The 19606-nt window shown below is 39.7% G+C and overlaps 1 protein-coding gene across 1 annotated transcript in view; it reads left to right on the top strand.

Moving 5' to 3' along the window:
* Positions 1-474: 474 nt before the first annotated feature.
* Positions 475-19606, top strand: part of LOC126335452 (ubiquitin-like modifier-activating enzyme ATG7) — a 95581-nt gene continuing 76449 nt past the window's right edge. The window contains exons 1-4 of the mRNA XM_049998742.1: positions 475-1606; positions 1720-1915; positions 2105-2218; positions 15703-15956. Coding sequence (XP_049854699.1) covers positions 1404-1606; positions 1720-1915; positions 2105-2218; positions 15703-15956 — 767 coding nt within the window. The 5' untranslated portion in view covers positions 475-1403. The remainder of the gene's footprint in view (positions 1607-1719; positions 1916-2104; positions 2219-15702; positions 15957-19606) is intronic.

Genomic DNA, 19606 nt, shown 5'->3' with positions numbered 1-19606 from the left:
GGTATGCTTGATAACACTACATTTAGATCTTTTAAAATTATTCAGGGCTCTTCTAGCAGATCTGATGGCTTCTCTGGCGTTGTTTTGGTAGACATCACTTGCATCACCAAATATTAAAACAACGTCCTTTTTAGTTAGTGGTCCTGTTAATGTTTTGTAGTCCTGTGTGACTTCATTCATTGGAGCACCCGGCTTAACTATACCTGTTGCATTAGCTTCTATCCAATACAAGAATTTTTCTATTAGTGTAAAGTGTAAACGATAGTGGGTAGGAATTACTAACTCATATCTATATGTTAAAAAGAAGAAGAAGAAGAAGAAGAGGAAGCTTATAAATGTTCAGCATGTAGCCATATTTACAAATTAATTTCCGATGTCAATGGAAAATGACGTGCTCCGCATCATACGATTTATCGTGCAAAATGATCCATGAAGCAAGAAACTAAATACCAGAGGCGACTACAGAGTCAGCAGTTACAAAGAAAGAATCACGGAGATAAAACGATCTTCGTACACAAGACCAGACAACGACGCAATTCTGGCCGAGAAATGAGAGCTTACGGCTTGCTTTAAGACCGCCGTACACGGGATCCTACTGTGTTCAAAAGACAGACACGCACACCTTGATAACAGAACGGAACGCCAAAGAAGTGACGGTGTCAGTCAGTGACACAAATAAGAGTCAAATACGCCAACCAAATTGGAGAGTGCACATCGCTCTCCCCCTCACATGACCTCAGACTCTGAAAACCAGGAAGAAGCTCAAGCCATTCCACCGAATCAATTAAGGCTGTAGATGCCATCACTGCTGCAAAGCGGAGAAGCCTGTGTCACATATTGTTATGTACCAAAGGAAAGTGTAATAAATGTGTAATGTGCAAACTACTCTCGAATCATTCAGTGTAGAGTCATAGCTCACCAAGCAAACAAAATCTTATAAGTATTAAAATGCAACGTTATTAATAAAAAATAATTAATTACAAGCCCGAAGGAAACAACGAACTGAGTACCATTGTTTACTTCTAAATTTTGATGGCCTAAAAGTGTATATGATGCAAGCCACATGTACGAAAAAAATAGACGTATTTACTAAACTGTGCACATAACTTGATGGAATCGACAGTTGGCATCGACTCCTGTCAATTTGTTTCGAGTCGACAGTAAAGATTTCGATTCTATTTGGAAACAAATGTCACGTGCACAGTGCTGTGTTGTTTCGTAATTTTTAATTAAAAAAACATTATGGTGCTTGACGAAAACGATATGACACTGGTCGGGCCATGAAGTACTTAATAAATGTTGCTCACTGTATTCGCTTAATGTGCTCGCCAGTGTAAGCGTAGAGTGTCCACATAATTCTTGCCAGAATTCTTGTTTAAAACGTCAAAAGTAACACAAGCGTTATGAGTCAGGAAAAAGACCGAGATGTTTTGTTGTATGCACCTTTCGAGTCATTCGTACATACAACGTTTTGGCACAAACTCTCGCAAATTAAACTTGAAATAGACAAACTGAAAGAAGAAGCCAGACCAGTATGGGGTTGTTATACTTGTACCACACCTCCCGCAATGTGTTCTGTCCATGTTGATTTTAGTTCGTATAATCAGTGAGTAATATATAAACATTCCTTTCACCATTAACGTAATACCTGCCAATCATCATATACAATATTTACCTAGATAACGACTGTTAACAATTAATCTACATTTCGTTCTACAGAGACTTTCAAGATCAACCACTTGCATTGCCAATGCATGGAACAATCATAAATAAGAACACTTTAGAGTCATTCAAGGAATATAACAAAGTGCAGCTTTTAGAAGAATATGGGCAAAACTTATTGTCTTCTATAAAGACAGCAGAAGCTTTGAAAAATCCATCTCTGCTTTCCAGGTTTATCTTGCTGACATATGCTGTAAGTGCTATAATCAGAATTTCTGCATAAAAAGTGTTTTTCGCGGAATAATATTTTCCGTCATTATCATTGTTGTAACGAATAAGTCGTGACATTCCATCAGTTACAAGGAAACAATATCTAGTTCTATTGAATTTTTTTCTGAATAACAGTTATTTGAGGAGTACTAATCAATTACATCTTTTGTAGGATTTAAAAAAATACCACTTCTATTATTGGTTTGCATTCCCAGCCATGAACTTGCCATCCATTAAACTGTTTCGACCACCGAGAAAACTGAACACGTTATTTAATGGAGATCAGGTAAGTATATAGTGTGTGTAATTTTTAGCAGAGTATGTGCTGTATTGCCCATTAATGGTAACCTTGAACTGAGACTTGAACCTGGATACCTGCTTTTCATGGGCTCTATAAAACTGACAAGTCCTTAAAGCTGAACTGTAAGGGCACTGGTGTTTGTTAACATAGAAGTGTGTGCTGGTCATATGCTCAATATTATGTTATTGAATCTAATTAAATATCAGTGTAAATCTCATTTGCTTGAAGTCAGGAGCAGCAAAGTGTTAACAGTAATCCTTATAAATGAAACCTACCACAGTATTACCCTCTGCAGTGAGCAATATTTCTGTAATATATAGTAAATCTGAAGTCATACCTGCCCATTGCAACATCTGACATGACCCTTTCTTGCACTCAGGCTGTCAAATCTTGTTGCCTCTATTGATAAAGATATGTCAAATAAGTTGTAAATTATTTTGGTAATGTTGTATCATCTGGTCAGCTGATAACATAATATGTTGGTGCACTTTGTGTTCTATACCAGCTGTATTGTGAATTCCAGGAGAGAATAAGACAGTAACTTATTGTAGAAAATATTTGCAAGTATAGGTCTGCTGTCCTACAGATAAAAGCTATGTATTGGAGCCACATTACATTTTCCAATGTGGCAGACATATATGTTAGGTTTCACTACTAGTCAGTCTGTTACAACAACCAGATTTTCTACTTTCACATTCGCTGACTTCCCCAACTCACAACCAGATTGTCACCGTCCACCCTAACATAGATCTTGGGCTACACTACAAATCAATCTGTCACCACAAATAAGATTTCATGGGCAGTCCAACACAAAAAATGGTGTGTCTGTTGATTGACTTTATTTATCACATTCATAGGTGCATGTGTATTTTGATACCACTGAATAAAGAATTTTGTGTTCAAAATTTAACTCTTTAAATTACTAGTATTTCTTTTGCTGTTTTAACCAGCCATACAACTGGAAACATTAGCCTGTAATGACAGCATACAGCAACATGTCTGTATTCTCCACCCTCCTCTCTGTAAGATGAAAATACGCACATTTTAAGTTGTGTAAACTAGTCTATATGTGATAAAACCTGGTCAAGCTCCCAGTCAGGTGGTGGATTGACTGAAATACTGAAATCATATTTTGGAGGAGTGGGCATCGAAATCCTTATGCAATACTCTATATTTAGGTTTTTCGTTGTTTCTCTAAATCACTTAAAGTGAGTGCAACTTTAGTTTGTTTGAAAATGTTCACGTAGAAACTAGTATGGTGAGTGACAATGAGGAAGAGTAGCAATTGTGACCATTAAAGAACTAAAGCTAACTGAAACAAATAGATTTACATGACCCGTAAATTAGAAAAAGAAACAGTAGCATCATACCTCAAGGAAGAATTTCAACCATTTAGTTGTGGACAGGAGTGTGTAGAAAAACTATGGATCAGATTTAGCAAAATGGTTGACTAAATGCTATATAGATACGTAAATAGTAAAAACATTTCATGGTGAGAGGGATGCTCAACAGTATACAGTCTGTGTAAGGAAACAACATTTACTACACTTTGGCTAAAAACCAAATCATAGGGATATAGTTTCAGATAAGCTAAATGAGACAAGTTTGGTTGTCAAGAGGGCAATGAACAACAAAGTCACAGTGGCTGCCATAGCTCAGTCTTATCAAAAGACCCCTCCAAAAATGAAAAGAAATAATGGTTGTCTGTAAGGACTTTTAGTATCACCAAAGTTATTGTTCTGACACTTAAGAATGACACTGGAATTGAGTATAACAAACCAAAAGCATGAAAGCCGAAGTCCATTATCAAGTGTCCCTTTACAAAGGAGGACCCAGGAATACTGCTCCAGTTTAATTCTCTCGCCATTGCCAAAATATGTAGATATTAATTTCAGGAGAAATGGGGAATGACTGAAGTTACCAAAACTGAAAAAGGACCTAATGGGCACCCTCTTAAATCCCATACAAGATTTACAGCTGAGTTAGCCCCTCTTTTAACCATAATATACTGCAGATCCCTCAAACAAAAACTGTGCCCAGTAGTTGGAAAAAGCTTAGGTATCATGTGTATTACAGTATTCTGTTTAAATATTTTAAATATATATTATATTTGTATATTTTCTGAATATATATTCAAATTTGATGTTGTTGTGAAAGTCTGAATAGATATAATTTAAAATTTCGTCTCAGGCCATGCCAGAGTAGCTTGCTGGACCTTGTTACCATTACAGTTGCGCCTATGCTGGAATGTGATAAATTTCGCCAATTTTTTAACCTTCTATGAAGGAATACAACATACTTCTTCTCTTAAGAAAGTGTTATATTGCATCTCAGTGTACAATCACTTATTGTGCAATCTCTAGCAACAGGGAAACATCACTCATATGTACAATCTGAGTTTGTATATTCGACTAATGACTTTTTACAGTTCTCTAGAACTCTTCTGTTCTGCCGTTACATTATTCAGCATTTTCATGCACATGTGTTTTCTCGATGGTGCATTGCACTGCTGTGAAGTGGGATGCCGACTCCTGGAGATTATACACCTCATCCATTTACCGCAACTCATGCTAACAGTGTGATTGCTTTCCTGGCTTGGAGACAAGCAGCATCCATGCTTATAAGTGTTACATCCAAAACAGATGACAGAAACCCACAAACAGTTTTCTATCCATAACTATTAAACTAATACATGGTTACAGCTATCATGACCACAATTTCGTTACGCTTCACTTTGCCTGAGTGACATGATACACCATCAACATTTGTCTTCAAATAACAGCCATGGTCTCCAACCATGTCATCATATGACAAAATTACAGTACCTGTTGCTGCAATGAGAGATGGGAATACACAAATCATGTCCTTTATCAGAACAGGTAGCAGAAAGACAGATTAGCTGAGCATCTTGCAGAAAGTTTAATGTGGGCCATGAGCATTCAACACAGTATCACACTGTCTGTCTTTATAGTTGAGAGGTGTGTGCATCTGCCTGCTGTGTGGTGGCTTCAGATGCAGTTCCTAGTACCGCCATGGATATTTTTCCTTGATGAAAGGGCGGTAACAGGGTACACTCAACCTCGTGAGGCTAGTTGAGGTATTACTGGTTTCTGTCCTGGCTGGTAGAGTGGTGAGATGACCCTATGCCCATCCATACCATATCCAGATGGCATCATGTGTACAGCGGAGGTAATGCAATGGCCAGTTAGTATTGTGTGGCCAACTGAGTGTTTCAGACATCCCCCAAGAAGTTTGTTGCGGCACTTGCTGGTTATGTTGTATATTAATGATCTGATCTACAATATTAATAGTAACCTTAGACATTTTGCAGACGTTGCAGTTAGCTGTAATGAAGCACTGTATGGAAAAAGCTGCACAAATATTCATTGAGATCTTGATAAGATTTGTAAATGGTGCAATGATTGGTTGTGTGCTTTATACTAGAGATGTAAAATTTTGCACTTCATGAAACACAAGATTGTAGTTTTCTGTGACTGCGATATCAGTCAGTCTTTATTAGAATCAGTCAACTCATACAATCTTGTTGTAGCTATTTATCAGAATATGAAATAGAATAATCACATACTCTCAGTCCTGTGCTAAGAAAGTATCAGACACCTGCTCAGTAATTGGATACTAGGAATATTCAGTCAGCCTCTAAAAGAGATTTCATACAAGATACTCATGCAGCCCATCATGTTGCTTAAGTTGTGAGACCAATACCAAATAGGCCTAACAGGGAGTATTGGATGTATACAAAGGAGGGCAGCACTAATGGTCAGTTTGTATGACCCAAAGGATAGTGTCATGGAAATGCTGAAACACATGAACTGGCAGCTGCTTGAAGATAGATGTGAACTATTACACAAAAGACCATTTCAAAAATTTTAAGTAAGTAGTCTAGCAGTATAGTACTGCTCCTCACATTTGGCTCTTGTAAGTACCCCATGATAGCATTAGACTAATTATGGTGTGCACAGAGGTCTTCACCCAATCTTTCTTCCTGAGCTATATATGTGAATGGAACACATAGAAGCCTTAATAAATAGTACAATGGGGGAAGGGGGCGGGGGTTACCTTTTGTGATTCACTTCTCAGTGGTTAGCATAATATGGGTGTAGATGAGAGTAGGAGATGGCTAGTTTTTTGCCAGAACATGTACTGTCTGTCTAATGATGTCATTGTTGATAGTTCTTAAACACCAATATCTACACTTCTTCATTCTCCATCACGTCATTAAATTTTTACAAGATTTCAGTAGAGTAATTCTGAAACATTGTTGATTGTTAACACAATGTTATGTGGTTGATGACTTCATCTTTATGTTGCCATGCTGTTAGTTGTCACATCAGTGGTGCTTAGTCCATAACCATATAAAGCAATTGTATGCATGTCCATCTTTTTAGAGATGGTTGTGGGACTCAGCTGTTCACTACATGATGTCAATTCCAACACTTTCAGGTGTCTAATTTACAAACTGTTATTTTATTTGGCTACCAGTTATGGTGATTTGCTATGCCATCTTCAGGCCCCTGATTGATGTATAGGAAGATTCCAACCTCGTTTCCAGTCAAAATGAGGTCCAGCATTCAGATACTGGTATCTGCAGGTTTCTGCTTGCTAGAGCAATCCCTTCAGCTATCATCTGCCGACTCTTCCTACACATCGGTCAGGGGCCTGAAGATACACATTGGTGAGGTGCCCAAAGATGGCATAGTAAATCGCCAAAATTGGTAGCTGAACAAAATAACAGCTTGAAAATTAGATGGCTGAAAGGTTTTGATTTGGCATGCTGTATGAAGCAATATTTGGTGCTTTGCAACACCTGCTTCAACTTTGAAATTGCCATGTCCTAAACTGAACACAACTATAAGCCACCATGTTAGTTGTGTGTGTTTTCATTAGGCACTCAGTCATAGCTTTTATTTTACTAGCCCAGAAATTTGGTGGTAGGGCCATTCTTGACTAAAATTCTGTGCAGATTTTCTAATGCATCTTTCATCATAGGTGATTTCGTGAAAGAATTTAGGTGTCAACAGTTTCGGTATACCCAGTTTTGTTGCTCTATAATGTGCACTGTCTGCCTAAGGTAATAGCGCCCACTCACAAGGATTCTTCTATGCGCTTGACATTCTTAGTCCTACAACACTTTTCAAGAGCATTATGGGTTATCGCAAACCCCCCGCCCCCCGGTCTCTCTCTCTCTCTCTCTCTCTCTCTCTCTCTCTCTCTCTGGAAACTTCAATACTGATTTAATGTTGTCTCTCTTCAACAACACAAAATTCTTTTTCTGTTCCTTGGAGGCCACCTGCTTGCATATCGATCCTCAAATGATCTGAAATGTCTGTCATTGGCTGTAGGTTTTGTGAAGATGTTTAATAAATGGTACTTTTTGTGTCAGAATTTCTTTACTTCAGGTTGAAATATCACATATTAACATTCATAAACACATACAGGAAGCACGAAGTGGCGAATGCAGTAACAGTCACTGCAACAGTAGAGGCATGTTCAGGAGATAACGCCAATGTCACTCCTAACACACAGGAACTGATGTCAACGAGTCTAAATACTTTCCAAGAAAAATTAGGCCCATAATTTAAGCCACTGTCATCTTCTGCTTAGCAAAATAATGATTGTAAACACAATTTTACAGGGACGAGAGCAAGCAGTATCAGAGTATCAGATTTACCAGTCAGATACTGCTTAACAGTGAGCTGCTGAAAGGTCGTAGAAATTTAAACACTTTGCACAGCTGAAAACTCAGCATGATTTTATTGATTCTTATTGCTGCAAGGTTATGCATTAATATGTTTGGTCCATCTATGTTTCCACAGATTGGTGTTATTACATTCTGAGTACATTAATCACAACACGAGCAATGGGAGGAAGTATACCAGGCAGTTACAATGAATGAGAAATTCTGTTCATTCCTGGATTTATTTCTCAAACATTTTGAAGCCTGCTTCCCCCAAAGAAAGATTAAAATATCAACCTGATGTGGGAGGAAAGTGTGGATAACAGCTGGTATCAAAATATCATGTGCTAAAAAGAAAGACTTAGGTGTAGAACATAGGGCTAAAATGAACCTAGCAGTGAAACTACAATACAAAAAATACAGTGAAATTCTAAAGTGAGTAATCAAGAAGGCTAAACAAATGCATTTTGACTAAAAATTTAGCAAGTCAAACAACAAAGTAAAAACCATATGGAACATCATAAAAAGTGAGAGAAATAAGAACATAAAATCTGAACTAGCAGGGACTCCATAGTCCTCTGGCTGTGTTTCAGACAAGAATAACGAAAAAGTTGCAGCCTCGATTTTAATAACTTTTTTCTCACTATAGCTGGAAGTACAGGGAACCATAATAAACAGTCTCCCACAGAAGCCATAGACCTACTAAATCACATTCAAATCACACCAAATGTAGCACTTCATTTCAAAAGGACAGCTCCTAAAGAAATTGAAAAAAAAATTACTTAAACGCCCTGGATCTTCCAGATATAATGGAATATCAAATTGTATTTTAAAATCATGTGCAGACTTAATCAGTCACATATTATACCATTCAGTTAATGAAAACTGAGACATTTCCCGAGAGACTAAAACATGCAGTAGTGATGCCCATCCACAAAAGTGGGCCAATGAATGTACTATCCAGTTATTGGCCCATCTCTTTTCTGCCAGTGTTCTCAAAGGTGTTCGAAAGAATAGTTTATGATAGGATTTGTGGCCACATGACACAAAATGTCTTACTGACATCTACAAAGTTCGACTTTAATAAGGGATTCTCCACAGAGAAAACAATATTTAACCTAACAGATGAAATTCAACGTGAATTAAATCTCAAAGTATCGAATTGGGATCTCTTGTGACCTATCTAAAGCCTTTCACTGTGTAGATCAGAACATGTTGCTAAAAAAAAGCTTCCACAGTATGACATCAAAGACAAACTTTTGACATGGCTAGAATCTTATCTACACAACAGGCAGCAAAGTGTTATCTTAATAGGGGCTAGTCTAACAGTAAACTCAGACTGGGAAATTTATGAAGTGTGATTGGAAAGTGGGGAATACGGTGGTTGTGGAAGCGCAGGAATTTTGAATTTGGTCAGAAATTCAATGATGGAGAAGGCACAATGAGCCAGAGCATTGTCATATTGTAGTCCCCAACTCCTGTCTTTCCACAATGCAGACATTTTCTTCCACACCTTTTCGTGCAAATGCTCATGGACACATTTGTAGTATTCCTGGTTAATTGTCTATCATCCAGGGGTAAATTCATGCTGCACAATACCAGTACAATCGAAAAAAGTCATCAACATTGTCTTCACCTTCGACCGACTTTGCCGTGCTTTTTTTGGTCTTGGTGAACCTGGGGTCTTCCACTGCAAAGACTATACTTTGGTTTCAGGATCATATTCATATACTCACTATGTGTCACCTGTAATTATCCTATTTAACAAATCTGGGTCATTTTTAGTCCGATTAAACAGTTCTTGGCACACTTCAAGTTGGTATTGTCTCTGGTCACTTGACAACACTTTTTGAATGAATTTGCAGACTCTCGACACATGTTCAGATCTTCAGTTAAAATTGACTGAACTACATAGAAACTTAAATTAAGTTCATCAGCCATCTCCCTAATTGTAAATCTGTGATCAGAGCACACTAAGTCACGAACTTTCACATTTTCATTTGTTTTTGAGGTGGAAGGATGGCTGGACAGTGGTTCATCTTCAAACGATTCACAACCATTTTTATATCTGTTGAACCAGACAAAAACATTTGACTGACTCATACAATTATCTCCTTAGGTTGTTTTTAATAGTTTGTAAGTCTCAGAAGCTAATTTCTCAGTTTTAAATAAAATTTCACACAAACTCGTTGGTCCCTTTTTACGTCCATTTTCACACAGACAGAATGTGGCAACAAGCCCTAACAGACACACACTCAACCAGCTGCCTCAATGAACTGAATAAAGGAAACACAGTTTCCTGTCAGAGGACGTTCAAGGACAAGGCAGTGACTCACTCCCCACCCCCCGTGTACCTGCCTACCAAACCAGTAAGCAGTAGTGGATCCATTCTTAAATCTTTCCAATCACACCTCATAAAATATGGAGTTCCCAAGGGCTCAGTCCTTGGGCCACTGCCTTTCCTGATCTACATTAATGGTCTACCAGTTAAAATTATTCTGGTAAAGGGTCCCAACTCCGCAATTCAGGATACAGCCCTCTCAGTCACTAACCAAGTACACAAATGGTTCATACCATGTAGCCTAACCCTAAATTTTGAAAAACTAACATTATACAGTTTCAGACAGTAAATAAAAGACTTCAACTTCCTGAAATGGAGATCAACATCCAAAAAATTTATGAAACCATTCATACACATTTCATAGGCATCCAGATAGACAGATAGCTTGGATGGAAAGAGCAAGTTGATCAGCTGGTCAAAAAACTTAGCACAGTGTGGTTTTCCCTCAGAACTATTTCTCACATTGTTGGCAGGGAAATATTGCTCTTGTCATAGTTTGCATATTTCTGTTCTGTCCTATGGTATTATCTTCTGGGGAAATGCTACAGGAGTTGAAAAAGTGTTCAAACAGCAAAAACAAGCAATGAGGTTAATATATGGGTTCTCTAACAGACCATCCTGCAGTGTGACATTCACAAGAATAACATGAGATTGGGAAAAATTTCAACCAAGTCTCTGCAACTCTCACTAAAGTCCATAGGGGAGCAACTAAGCTTCCCATCAGTATAAAGAAGGAAATTAATAGCATACAGATATTCCAAGGGAAACTAAAAACATTCCTCAGAGAACAAACTTATCATAAAATGAATTAATTCATAGTGCAATAAAACAACCTTTTGAATCAAAATAGGGAAAACCACTCAGATTAAATAATGAAAAAAACATTCTTAAAATAAAATTTTATTTAAATCATGAAGACAAAATTGAACAAAGGAAAATCCAGGATGGAATGTAACAAAATTGTGTATTTCTGCCATAAATTATAATAATAAAATGTAAATTTATTTATGTCATAGGTTAAAATGTGCACACTTGAACTTATACCAGTAAAATGCAGGTTGTAATATTGTCCGCAAACAATCATTCATAGAAAATAAGTACTTGTATCAAACAGTGGAAAATCTAAGATGGAATGTGACAGTATTATGAAAAGGATAGTTGCTACTCACCATGTAGCAGAGGTGCTAAGTCACATATAAGCACAACAAAAAGACTGTCATAAATTGAGCTTTTGGCCAACAAGACAAAACACACACACACACACACACACACACACACACACACACACACATATAGAGGGTGTGTTGTCTATTTTGGACAAAGGCTTTGTTCGGCAAAACCTCACTCTCAGACAGTCTTTTTGTTGTGCCTGTCTGCAATTCAGCATCTCCTATATATGTAAGCATTTATCCTTTTCATAATTTAAGTAATTTTATCCTTTTCATACTTTAAGTATCTTTCCCCCATGAACCATGGACCGTGCCATTGGTGGGGAGGCTTGCATGCCTTAGCGATACAGATAGCCGTACCGTAGGTGCAACCACAACGGAGGGGTATCTGTTGAGAGGCCAGACAAACGTGTGGTTCCTGAAGAGGGGTAGCAGCCTTTTCAGTAGTTGCAGGGGCAACAGTCTGGGTGATTGACTGATCTGGCCTTGTAACACTAACCAAAACGGCCTTGCTGTGCTGGTACTGCGAACGGCTGAAAGCAAGGGTGGGGAGGCTTGCGTGCCTCAGCGATACAGATAGCCGTACCATAGGTGCAACCACAATGGAGGGTATCTGTTGAGAGGCCAGACAAACGTCTGGTTCCTGAAGAGGGGCAGCAGCCTTTTCAGTAGTTGCAGGGGCAACAGTCTGGATGATTAACTGATCTGGCCTTGTAACACTAACCAAAACGGCCTTGCTGTGCTGGTACTGCGAACGGCTGAAAGCAAGGGGAAACTACGGCCATAATCTTTCCCGAGGGCATCCAGCTTGACTGTATGATTAAATGATGATGGTGTCCTCTTGGGTAAAATATTCCGGAGGTAAAATAGTCCCCCATTCGGATCTTCGGGCGGGTACTACTGAAGAGGATGTCGTTATCAGGAGAAAGAAAACTGGCGATCTACGGATTGGAGCGTGGAATGTCAGATCCCTTAATCGGGCAGGTAGGTTAGAAAATTTAAAAAGGGAAATGGATAGGTTAAAGTTAGATATAGTGGGAATTAGTGAAGTTCGGTGGCAGGAGGAACAAGACTTTTGGTCAGGTGACTACAGGGTTATAAACACAAAATCAAATAGGGGTAATGCAGGAGTAGGTTTAATAATGAATAGGAAAATAGGAATGCGGGTAAGCTACTACAAACAGCATAGTGAACGCATTATTGTGGCCAAGATAGATACGAAGCCCACACCTACTACAGTAGTACAAGTTTATATGCCAACTAGCTCTACAGATGACGAAGAAATTGAAGAAATGTATGATCAAATAAAAGAAATTATTCAGATAGTGAAGGGTGATGAAATTTTAATAGTCATGGGTGACTGGAATTCGGTAGTAGGAAAAGGGAGAGAAGGAAACGTAGTAGGTGAATATGGACTGGGGCAAAGAAATGAAAGAGGAAGCCACCTGGTAGAATTTTGCACAGAGCACAACTTAATCATAGGTTCAAGAATCATAAAAGAAGGCTGTATACATGGAAGAAACCTGGAGATACTGACAGGTTTGAGATAGATTATATAATGGTAAGACAGAGATTTAGGAACCAGGTTTTAAATTGTAAGACATTTCCAGGGGCAGATGTGGACTCTGACCACAATCTATTGGTTATGACCTGTAGATTAAAACTAAAGAAACTGCAAAAAGGTGGGAATTTAAGGAGATGGGACCTGGATAAACTAAAAGAACCAGAGGTTGCACAGAGTTTCAGGGAGAGCATAAGGAAGCAATTGACAGGAATGGAGGAAAGAAATACGGTAGAAGAAGAATGGGTAGCTTTGAGGGATGAAGTAGTGAAGGCAGCAGAGGATCAAGTAGGTAAAAAGATGAAGGCTAGTAGAAATCCTTGGGTAACAGAAGAAATATTGAATTTCATTGATGAAAGGAGAAAATATAAAAATGCAATAAATGAAGCAGGGAAAAAAGGAATACAGACGTCTCAAAAATGAGATCGACAGGAAGTGCAAAATGGCTAAGCAGGGATGGCTAGAGGACAAATGTAAGGATGTAGAGGCTTATCTCACTAGGGGTAAGATAGATACTGCCTACAGGAAAATTAAAGAGACCTTTGGAGATAAAAGAACCACTTGTATGAACATCAAGAGCTCAGATGGAAACCCAGTTCTAAGCAAAGAAGGGAAAGCAGAAATTTGGAAGGAGTATATAGAGGGTCTATACAAGGGCGATGTACTTGAGGACAATATTATGGAAATGGAAGAGGATGTAGATGAAGATGAAATGGGAGATACGATACTGCGTGAAGAGTTTGACAGAGCACTGAAAGCTCTGAGTCGAAACAAAGCTCCCGGAGTAGACAACATTCCATTGGAACTACTGACGGCCTTGGGAGAGCTAGTCCTGACAAAAGTCTACCATCTGGTGAGCAAGATGTATGAGACAGGCGAAATACCCTCAGACTTCAAGAAGAATATAATAATTCTAATCCCAAAGAAAGCAGGTGTTGACAGATGTGAAAATTATCAAACTATCAGTTTAATAAGTCACAGCTGCAAAATACTAACACGAATTCTTTACAGACAAATGGAAAAACTAGTAGAAGCCGACCTCGGGGAAGATCAGTTTGGATTGCGTAGAAATGTTGGAACACGTGAGGCAATACTGTCCCTACGACTTATCTTAGAAGCTAGATTAAGGAAGGGCAAACCTACGTTTCTAGCATTTGTAGACTTAGAGAAAGCTTTTGACAAAGTTGATTGGAATACTCTCTTTCAAATTCTGAAGGTAGCAGGGGTAAAATACAGGGAGCGAGAGGCTATTTACGATTTGTACAGAAACCAGATGGCAGTTATAAGAGTCGAGGGACATGAAAGGGAAGCAGTGGTTGGGAAGGGAGGGAGAAAGGGTTGTAGCCCATCCCTGATGTTATTAAATCTGTATATTGAGCAAGCAATAAAGGAAACAAAAGAAAAATTCGGAGTAGGAATTAAAATCCATGAAGAAGAAATAAAAACTTTTGAGGTTCGCCGATGACATTGTAATTCTGTCAGAGACAGCAAAGGACTTGGAAGAGCAGTTGAACAGAATGGATAGTGTCTTGAAAGGAGGATATAAGATAAACATCAACAAAAGCAAAACGAGGATAATGGAATGTAGTCGAATTAAGTCGGGTGATGCTGAGGGAATTAGATTAGGAAATGAGACACTTAAAGTAGTATAGGAGTTTTGCTATTTGGGGAGCAAAATAACTGATGATGGTCGAAGTAGAGAGGATATAAAATGTAGACTGGCAATGGCAAGGAAAGCGTTTCTGAAGAAGAGAAGTTTGTTAACATCGAGTATAGATTTAAGTGTCAGGAAGTCATTTCTGAAAGTATTTGTGTGGAGTGTAGCCATGTACGGAAGTGAAACATGGACGATAACTAGTTTGGACAAGAAGAGAATAGAAGCTTTCAAAGTGTGGTACTACAGAAGAATGCTGCAGATTAGATGGGTAGATCACATAACTAATGAGGAAGTATTGAATAGCATTGGGGAGAAGAGAAGTTTGTGGCACAACTTGACCAGAAGAAGGGTTCGGTTGGTAGGACATGTTCTGAGGCATCAAGGGATCACCAATTTAGTATTAGAGGGCAGTGTGGAGGGTAAAAATCATAGAGGGAGACCAAGAGATGACTACACTAAGCAGATTCAAAAGAATGTAGGTTGCAGTAGGTACTGGGAGATGAAGAAGCTTGCACAAGATAGAGTAGCATGGAGAGCTACATCAAACCAGTCTCAGGACTGAAGACGACAACAACAACAATTTAAGTATTTGTATAATATATAAAATGCTCACATAATTTTCTATTATTTCACTTGACTTGTCCTATATTACTTGTACACCATTTGTAGAATATGTAATCAACAGGATCTAGTAAGAAATGAAATCAGACCAATCAAGAGAACTGAACTTTTTTAGGAAACCTGTTAATTAGTAGCTTCATCAGTCAGTGATCCTCTCCATATTCGAAAAAAATTCTGAGTCATCTACTTTTTGTAGCTAACAACTAATCATTTGAAACAATGTCAACTTTTTGTGTAAAGAAATCTGTGCATCTTGACAGTGGTCAGAATTTTACCTCTGATAAGAAAATTTAGGCTGTCAAAAAAGCAAGTATTCAGTGTCATTCCAGGTGACTTCCTCTCAGAAATAGTTTTACTACATATTTATGTATGCTCATATGATCATTAGGAACATGAACTTATATGTACATTGCTTATCTCATTAGATGCAGCAACTTCTGGATGCCTATACAAATATTAAAGACTGGAAACAACGTCCATTTTTCTTAGTACAAGTACAAAGCGGTAAAGTTTCCATACTTCCGCTATGTGACATTGATTTACTGAAACAAGAATGTCATATAGAAAATGAAAATAATATAACAAATGGATTGTATCTTGCATTTGCTGATCCATCAGTATTACCTGCTAATCCTGGATGGCCATTACGGAACCTACTGGCACTTGTCATCTACCACTGGTATGTTGTCTAGGAGTTTGCCTGAATTGTAATTTGTGATTTTTCTCTCACTGCATTTATCTCTTAAAGTACAATAGTAGTGGAAACAAAGTCTGGTCTTCATTCTTGATTATATTGTGTTAAAAATCTTTTAATTCTTTAAAGTTGAAATTTTTCTGTGACTGACTGATGTCATATATTGAGTACAAGACTTCTCAGTAATCAGTAACTTCATAACAAAGCAATATTAATTTCAGGCAGTGAAATACTACTGGTATCTTTTTCACTTACTATTTTGTTCAATTTCCATCATCAGTGTTTATTGATGTCTGTTAAGTAATGCTTATTTCTATTCCATCTAATGCATTGTGACAAATTGAAATTGCCCACCAAGAAATAGTAGTAATTCCATTGACCCAGCTCTTTGCAAGTTAAGGAACAGGTATAAACTGACATCTTTAATAATACAAAGAATGAGTTGTTTATGAACATATCTGTGTCCGTGTCACAGACCAGTTCATAGTTTCAATATACATCATTACAAATCAACATTTGGCAAGTAATACAAAAAAAAATTATGTGACCACTTTGTGAATTTCAAGAGCCGAGTCATTGATGTTGTAGCATAAGAAATAGAATTTTTTGAGTGCATGCAAATTATGTATAGAATTTAATTTTTTTTAAACTGTGATTTAAAAACCTTAATAATTTCATATTTTTAATTTATATTTGTACATACTCTTCTAAACTCCTCAGAAACTCTACTGCTTATCATAAAGGATAAAATGTTATTCCAGGAAAGACTTCACTACAACCGTTGTATTGTTTATAACTGAAGCTAGTAATGTGGTAAAGCACTGATACTGTCTGTGACAGAACACCACATTTGAAGAAATAAATTCAGATTTAATGCGTCTTCTGGGACACAGTTGCAACCTCTCAACATTTTTCACTTTGTTGACTTCTCTTCCAGAGAGTGAAAGTTTTCATTTTAGAACAGACCCACACGCTAAGATCTTTTCTCCACAGGGTGAAATTTATATATAGAAAAGAAATGTCTCTAGGGTTTCCAAGTCAAGGAGAGAAACAGAGTACCAAGTGTTCTCTTCCCCCCAGGCGGTCCACAGTCCCTTTTGTGGGTACGTGTGTAGCGTGCACGGGGCCCCAAGCTATTGCAGCCTTCTTCCTTTTTCCAGACTGCATTACCATCCCTGTTCTTCTCCTTCTTTGTCCTTGCACCTTTCTTCCTGCCCCCTCCCTTCCCTCTTGGTGGACTTTTTTATATTGACCTGGCTATCCTCCCGGCATTGTTTTTGGTATGTGCTGTTGTTTAGTTTGCCATTTCCATCCCCTTTTTGGCCCCCCTGGGGCTTGACCTCCATTTCCAACATTTTCCGTTCAGAGTGAGCCATTTGGGGGACGAACTCCCAACCTAGTTTCCATGGTGCAGGCTCCTCTCCCCGTCCCTTTTCCCCTTGCACCCTGGCCCCCTTCCTGCTAGGTCACCAGCACGGTGCCAGTCCGTGTGGTGGGGCTATTAAGTATCCACTTGGCTGAGCCCCTTGACAACACAGGGATCAGACTGCTAGTACCTGAGCTGTTAATGCCTTGTGTGTGACAAGGAGTCAATGCTCATCACTTTGGGGCATCAGAACTCCCAGCAATGGCTGACGTGCCAGACGCCTCTTGCTGTGGCTGGGTGGTGCCAACAGGGTGAACCCCTGGTCAGAGTGGGTGGTACTAGGGCGGACACCTTGCACATGAAGTGACAAAAGTGTCAACATCCTGGCCATTCTGTGGCCATCTCTCAGAGTGATAGAAGACATGACACTCCTTCTTCTGATCCTTTGGCCTTCCACTCCCTGGCCACCCCCTGGGAATAGGGTCATGCTCGCCTGCTCGGCTTGGGTTGAAACTCAGTACCTGGTTTGTACCAGGACAGATGGTGAAAGTTTTGCCATGACCAAGCCTTCGTTTTTCATGAGACAGTTGAAGATAAGTATGGCGAAGTGGAATCCTCAAGTAAAATGCGGTCCAGTTCTTTTCTCATAAAGACTTGCAAGCTTGTGAGCGTCTCGGGAACTTCCCAGTCTCCGTCGCACCCCACCAATCTTTGAACTCAGTACAGGGCATCATTTTCCACTGGGAACTTCTTCTCCGAACTGACAAGGAGCTCCGTGCAAACTTCGAGTGGTGAGAAGTTCAATTTATCTGCCGTCTACTACGAGGCCCTGAAAACAATCACACCAATACAGGTGGCTCTATCCTGGCCTTCAAGGGGAATACCCTTCCAGAGAAAGTTGAGGTGATGGTGTATCATTGTGATGTAAAAACTTACATTCCATCACCGATGTGATGCTTTAAATGCTTACAGTTTTGACACATGTTCCCACTGCACCCATGATCCCCTCTGCAGTGACTGTTGGTGTCCCCTCCGTGAGGATAATGCCCTTGCTCCCTGGTGTATGTGAAAGAACAACAGATTCAAGAATATAAGACCTTAGATCAACTTACCTACACCGAGGCTTGTTGAAAGTACGACCGGTTCCATCCCATGCCTATAACTTCTACTTTTGCGTCAGTTACGTCCATTCCCCCTCATACCCCCTCCTCTTCCCAGCCCCACCCCATTTGCCCCATACGTTCCTCCTCACCCTCCCTCTCCCACTCCCCTTCTCCCTCCCCTTCAGTACCCATACCCACCACATCGAGTCAGCACACTGGACGATAGTTCAATCCTGCGTCCAGCCATCCTGATTTAGGTTTTCCGTGATTTCCCTAAATCCCTCCAGGCAAATGTCGGTATGGTTCCTTTCAAAGGGCACGTCTGACTCCCTTCCCCATCTGCCCCTAATCCGATGAGACCAATGACCTCGCTGTCTGGTCTCCTCCCCCAAAATCACCATCACATCGAGTTCGGCTCCCCCTTCCCTGTTGGAGAAGTGCTCCCCTTCTGCAGCAGCTGCCGGTGCTGGAGCTCCTCCCCGTATTCCTCTTTCTGGTACCCCCCTGAAAGGCGATCTGCAGCTCCACATCAGCTGTGTGATCTGCGGCTGGTGGGCGCCAAGGTTGCTAGGTGTAATTCTATGCCCAACCTTGCTGCAGTCTGCCCTTCTCTTCCCTCACAAGAGAAGAAGCAGAAACACAAGAACAAGAACAAGGGCAAGGCCCCTCTGGTACCCCATGAGGTGGCGCCTTTCCCTCCTCCAGCCAATGGACCAAAAGGGTCTTGACCCCACCTATATGGACATTACCCCATCCTTATCGGTGATGGATGTCAACTCAGCGGAGTGGCAAGCTCCAGTCTGTTCCCTTCCCATTTGGACTCCAGCTTGAGAACCCTCCAGTGGAATTGTAACGGATATTTGTGTCACCTCCCGGAGTTGCAGCCCCTTCTTTCCTCCTACTCTGCTGCTTGCATTGCTCTCCAGGAGACCCATTTTATCAATTCTTACTCACCCACCCTTTGTGGGTTCCAAACTTTCTGTTGGAACTGAATTGGCCCCTAGTGGGATTCTTGTAGTGTTTGCACCTTGGTCCGCATGGACATTGTTAGTAAATGGGTTCCCCTCCATACCACACTGGAAGCAATTACTGTCAGGGCCCATCTAGCCACACCAATCACAATCTGTAATCTCTACCTCCCGCCTGACAGGCCGCCCACATCCCTT

The sequence above is a fragment of the Schistocerca gregaria genome, chromosome 2 (assembly GCF_023897955.1).
Source record: "Schistocerca gregaria isolate iqSchGreg1 chromosome 2, iqSchGreg1.2, whole genome shotgun sequence".
NCBI lineage: Eukaryota > Metazoa > Arthropoda > Insecta > Orthoptera > Acrididae > Schistocerca > Schistocerca gregaria.
The sequence above is the reverse complement of the archived record's forward strand: the minus strand, read 5'-3'. Positions and strand labels throughout refer to the sequence as shown.